General features: G+C 43.8%; 1 protein-coding gene across 1 annotated transcript; it reads right to left on the minus strand.

The window, feature by feature from the left end:
* Window positions 1-33: 33 nt before the first annotated feature.
* On the minus strand, window positions 34-5,227 carry mysm1 (Myb-like, SWIRM and MPN domains 1). Its single transcript, XM_011614576.2, has 20 exons — window positions 5,070-5,227; window positions 4,787-4,859; window positions 4,635-4,705; window positions 4,077-4,151; window positions 3,901-3,985; window positions 3,690-3,788; window positions 3,065-3,524; window positions 2,766-2,982; window positions 2,548-2,678; window positions 2,365-2,468; window positions 2,214-2,291; window positions 2,056-2,138; window positions 1,916-1,970; window positions 1,732-1,782; window positions 1,526-1,600; window positions 1,262-1,450; window positions 1,060-1,192; window positions 849-954; window positions 565-622; window positions 34-480 (listed from the first exon to the last, which is right to left on the minus strand). The coding sequence occupies exons 1-20, from the start codon at window positions 5,225-5,227 to the stop codon at window positions 163-165; spliced, it is 2,619 nt and encodes an 872-aa protein (XP_011612878.2). The 3' UTR covers window positions 34-162.
* Window positions 5,228-5,589: the final 362 nt, after the last annotated feature.

Below are 5,589 nucleotides of genomic sequence, written 5' to 3' on the forward strand. Positions count from 1 at the left end.
CGACTCTCGACTACGTCTACAAAGACAAACACGCAATAACAATGCTCTTTATTAGTAATTCAAAAGGAACGTTTATAACACAATGGTAATATTAGTACAAAACCCATGCTTCATACTGATATGAATATATGAATCACAACATGAAAAATGAAACATGACGTTTCACAGTAAATAGTCATGTTCAGCAGACAGCACAGAGCCCATATGTAACACGGTGGTACTGCTTGTCTCAGTGGGTTTATATGCGGTCTCTTGGTCAGAATCTATTCTTCCCTCATCCTGTTTCTTAGTGATGAGACGATCATAAGCAAGTCCCTCTGCTGCTTGGGATGAAATGTTTAGAGATTCTCCCTCTTCTTGGTCAGGCACAAGTTGCTTGGCAATAAATTCAGATTGGAAGAGGGTCTGGATCTGGGTGAGGAAGGCATCTCCCTCCTCATCTGGCAGAGGCTCAAGGTATCTGGCCAGAGAGGACAACATCTAAAGAGGGGAGTGATTAATGAAAGGCTGTGTAAAAGTATTGTCACACAAACAAAACTAAATTACTTTATGACAATCACTGACCTTCTCAAGACAAGTGAGGTGGGAGTCTTTCCGGAAAAATCTGTTCATCGGCACACTCCTACAGAGAGAAGGACACCTTTAGCTACTAGACGTTAGCATTAGTACTAGTAGTTCATAATATAATCCTTGAAACAGAGAAGTGTACTGGAAGGGGAAGTGAGTGGTTTAGGTTACTGTGGTCAAAAGTTAAAAACTACCTTTGTTATGTCTAAATTGGGCATGCTTTGTCAACTTTGACAAGGTTAAACTCGCTTCAAAACCTCTTTGGTGTTAATGGCACTCACGCTGCTGATTGGCAGTATCTGTGGATGATCCACTGAGCTCTCCTCATCGTCTGTTCCCAGTCTGGAATGTCTGGTGACGATTTGAAATCAAATCTGTAGGGCAGCTCTGGGGAAGAATGGATGGAAGGGTGAGTGAGATGCTCAAAAGACCCATCCACACTCGCAACTTTTCAAATGAGTAACTTTCGGATGGCGTTGGTGTTAAACTTACTCTGCGAGCTTGAAGGTTCCTGGCTCGCTTTCACCAACAAACAGGTTGTCTGAGAGTGTGGAGAAGGGTTTGCTGGGTCATATGGGCTGACGATCATCCCAATGAAGGGGGCGCCGCCGCGTGAGAAATAACTCTGGAACAATAAAAACAATGAGAATCCGACGACACGCTCGAGGTGACCTCCCTGCTGTGTCCCTTTTACCTGGAACTGGTCCTGGGTGTTTATGTCCCGTACTGAAGGGTTTGGATGGAAGGTGGGGTGCGAGTGGTACCAGCCCACCACACTGAAGCCCAGAGACGACAGCAGGTCACAGGCCTGAGTCTGAGACACCGGGTCCATCTCACACTGCAGCCCTGTGCTCACGCTGTTGCACGGCTCTGCCGCACTGATCTGCACACAGGTCAGCTCAGCTATTGTTGTTATAGCAACAGGCAACAACGTCTGTATCTTCCACATACTGCCTACCTTTAATAGGTTCTCTTCCTTGTTAAAAACTCCCCCCAACAAGCCGATAACCTCACTCCGGGAAACGTGGGCATGCTGAGTGACGTTGGAACAATTTTAGGAAATAAAACAAACAAACAGGACAGCGTTTAAACCCTTCGTTCTAGTGTATATTTTTCCAAGAGAACATAGCAATGGTATGGGTGCACGTATGTACAGACGTATACCATGTCCATTATCAGAAGCGTCTCTGCACACACAACAATTTGGAATGGTTCCTGGGGAACAGCAAACAATGAAAATGAAAGCTCAACCATAACACACGCCGACTTGTTAAATTGACCTTTGACACTTAAATATTACTTAAAACTTAAAAATAAAAGAAATGTGTATTTTATCTGTGCTACTAACCTGCACCTCCTCTCCGAAGGACCTGCAGGGAATCAACTGGAATGGATCCACAGACCTAAATGAATGCAGGAGTATACATTTACTCAGACACACATCAAGACCTTTGGGAATTCAGTAATGGGGGGGGGGGTCACACTGACCCTCTGAATCTGGAGACCTTGCAAGGTTTAGGATGCTTCTTCATCTCCTCTCTTCGTCGAGCTAACTCCTCAGCACTGAGATGCTGATGCACACAAAGACAAACAGAATAAAAAAAAAAGGTCGTCACCAATTGGACCCTTGTGTGTATGTAACAAACCTCATACGTGTGTCCCTCCAAGTCCTTTGCGTCGCGCCAGTTTCCCCATATGTCACGTACGCGCCGCTTCCTCGTTCGCTGCAACAACACACACCACATCAGTGGTTAACACTCTCTGTGGCGCTGGATCTGTGGGGGGATGGGTACCAACCATGCTCTGCAGTCTCTGGGCGAGCTGGTAGGCCTCAAGTATGTCTTTGCCTTCCTTGTGTTTGGACCGGTCCACCACCTTTGGGCGATTATACACCGCTTGCTCTGTGAAAGAACAAATGGTACTTGTGTCGTATATTGTAGCATAGCATCTATGCTATGATTTTAGCATCTGTTCATTTACCACAGTTGAAGTTGATAGCTCCAATGAGTTCCAGGTAAGTGTGGATTCGTCCGATACAGTTGACATCCCCACAGTTCTTGAGTCCAGGACGGACGGATGTCTTGTTCAGGTACTTGGGCTTGCTCTTAAACCTTGTGAATAGAAAAAAGAAACATGAATTGTTTCTGCGACTATAACTGATCATTTTGTACAATCTACAGTTTAACACAAAGCGTTACCACTGATCCAGGATGTAGTTGCGGATCTTAAGGTATCGCTCAGGAGTTTTGGCCGGTCGTCCCTCAAAGAACTCTGGGATGGCTTGCTTTTCATCCTCGGTGATGGTCTCGATGTCCATCTCTATTTCCTGCTCGGGTACCTTTAGCTCCTCTTCCTCCTCCTCTTCATCTTCTGTTGGTTCGTCAACCAGACTCTGCCCAGTCTTATCAGCCGAATCTTTGGGGAGAGTGCATTTTCCCATGAGACCAGAGTAGAGCTGCCCACAGTAAGGGGATTTACGTCACAGCAGCAGTCTTACCTGCGTCATCACTGCCCCCCTCTTCTCGTTGACCAGGCTGCCGTGAGCCTTCAGATTGTAAGCTTTCATCCTCCTGTGTTATTAGCTCTGAGTTTGTTAGGGCTGCCATCAGAGGATGTCCATGAGGAGATAACTTCTCTCTCACACCAGTCTCTTCCCTACCAGCATGGCTAAGATGATCCGAGCTCATAGACAGACCGTTATCCTGCTCCTCTTTGGGGTTTTCTGTTTGGGTCGGAATCCCCTCCAGTCCTTCAGACTCAGAGGAATTATCAACAGGTGGTTTGTGGTCACTATCGCCATCATTACAAAGGTCGTCAGTGATGTCTACCTCCTCATCCTCTTCATCAGAAAGCTTCTCTATACGCACAGTGTTTGCCAGAGTGGATGAGGCAGGCTGAGTGTGCTGTAATTTCAAGAGCCCTGCAGATGAGGCTGCAGCCCTAGGTTCTGACTTAGCCTTAAAGAGCAAAATGAAAAATAACAGCTGTTTAGTGTTGATCTTGTTTCCTAATTAATAGGAAATGCATTCAAGTTTAGATTGATGACCAATTCATTGGTGGGAAATTTTCAATACGTTCTATATGTTGCAGCATTCGTGCACGTGCTGTATGCAAAGTCTTACCTTGTGTTTGAAATACTGTCTGGCATAACTTTTGACCTGCAGAACAGATCGGCTGCCCACCAACTTGGCAATTTTTGTCCACCGTCGACCAAACTGAGCCTGCATAGAAGCACACCACACCATTTTGTCTCATATACAAGTGTGAAGTGTAAAATTAGACTCTTTATACACCTTTTTTTTTTTTTTTTTTTTTTAAACATGAAACACATACCAGTCCATTTTCAAACAATTCTTTCTCCTGTTTGGACCAACGGGAAGAAGCACTAGACGCTGAGGCTGAAGTTTTCACTGGCGGCCTGAACACCCAACAAATTATAATAAATAACTGTGAAAGGCTAAACCTCGTCTCTATGTTGATGTGCATGAAGGAACGAAAGATTTACTTACTTCTTTGCTTTCGATTTGCTGCTTGAATTACTGTCCCAGATGTGATTATTAACCTTCTCACCTGTCAAATAGTACCTTAAATATACATTAAGGACTAACAGATTAACTTAACCCAGTGTGTCCTGACTACTATACAGAAAACACACTGTCAGCCAACATTAAAACTTGATAGACTGCAGCTCTAATTCGTTTTAACCTTTCTAATTTTGATCCTGTTTAATTATGCTGTATTTGTGTATCATGTTTGTATTAATTATTGATTATAAAATGGTTAATGAGGATTCCTATTTATTGGAACTTGACATTTTAGAAATTGAGGTTGAACAAAAACAGAGTAAACATGAGCGACACATGGCTTCTTGTATTAATCCCAAACTCTGAACTGCATACCATCGAGGAGCTTCTTCAGCCTTGAAGCAGAAAAAAGTGATTTTTAACAGCTGATTATCACTGAAATGTTTTCCAAACGAGTATGAGGTCATGAACTCTGCACGAAGTGTTTTGCTGATTTGTAATATGTCATATAATAGCTACATTTCTTGCTTAAAGGAAGGATACTGTTCTTCCAGCAGCATTTTCTCGATCACCTGTCTGTTTTCGGGGCTGATGGAGCTGTCCAGTTCCCAGGGCTGCACAGCACAGAGGCAACAATCAGAACCAGCCTTTACCGCACGGTTAAAGGAAAGGCCAGTCGCTTCATAAACTCTTACCAGTATCCCAGCACTGCTCTTCCACGCAGACTGTATGAACTGCTCTTGGGCTAAACATCCTTCGTCAATCTCACTGCAACACAACCAGCAGAAGCTATAAGGAAACGCCTGTTCTAAAGCATCAAATAGAAGCCACACCGCACACAACTAGCCACAACATTAGCCCTCCCTGCCGCCTGACTGAAAACAAGAGCCACGTCTACGGAAACTACTGTACATGGCATTAAAAGGGAAAAGCATAAATAGTTTAAGTTAAATTCGTCTGTTTTGACAGGTTTCTGACCTAACGGTGCTTTGAAACTCGTCTCCTTCGATGTCAACATCAACCTCGTCGTCCATGTTGTAAACAACGAATAGGCAGGAAGTCAGGCTGAGAAGTGGCGAGCCACAGGCCACAGCGACACCCAGTGGTGGGAAGTGGGGATGCACATATATGTCCATTTATTCGCTGTCACATTGCAATTCGTATGTTTATTAAATAATGCTTCACGAGTCATCATCAGCAGGCAATCATGACAATCTTATAATTTAAAAAACCCTCCTGTGTAGACTGAGACAGCTATGTAAAACAAGTCTTATGGCAACAGTTGTGTGAGTGAGTTTTTATGCCCCTACAGTTGAAGCAACAATTGTACATCTGCAGCCAACACTTGTTTTATGCTGTGATCTTTAATTCAAACATATTCGGACTATGAGGTCACATGGCTCTTAACAGTTTGGACATCATTTTTCACCCAGCTACTTCTTCCTGGTGTTTAAAATCAACTAAATGCCCTCTGTTCTTTTAATGACATTAAACAAAG

The sequence above is a fragment of the Takifugu rubripes genome, chromosome 20 (genome assembly GCF_901000725.2).
Source record: "Takifugu rubripes chromosome 20, fTakRub1.2, whole genome shotgun sequence".
Lineage (NCBI taxonomy): Eukaryota > Metazoa > Chordata > Actinopteri > Tetraodontiformes > Tetraodontidae > Takifugu > Takifugu rubripes.

Excerpts from the sequence above, each read along its gene's own strand:
- mysm1 (XM_011614576.2), bottom strand. The coding sequence starts at position 5,227 with ATGGACATATATGTGCATCCCCACTTCCCACCACTGGGTGTCGCTGTG. Across the intron at positions 2,469-2,547 it reads AGCTATCAACTTCAACTGTG|AGCAAGCGGTGTATAATCGC; the intron begins GTAAATGAACAG and ends GTTCTTTCACAG. Across the intron at positions 1,451-1,525 it reads AGGAAGAGAACCTATTAAAG|ATCAGTGCGGCAGAGCCGTG; the intron begins GTAGGCAGTATG and ends ACCTGTGTGCAG.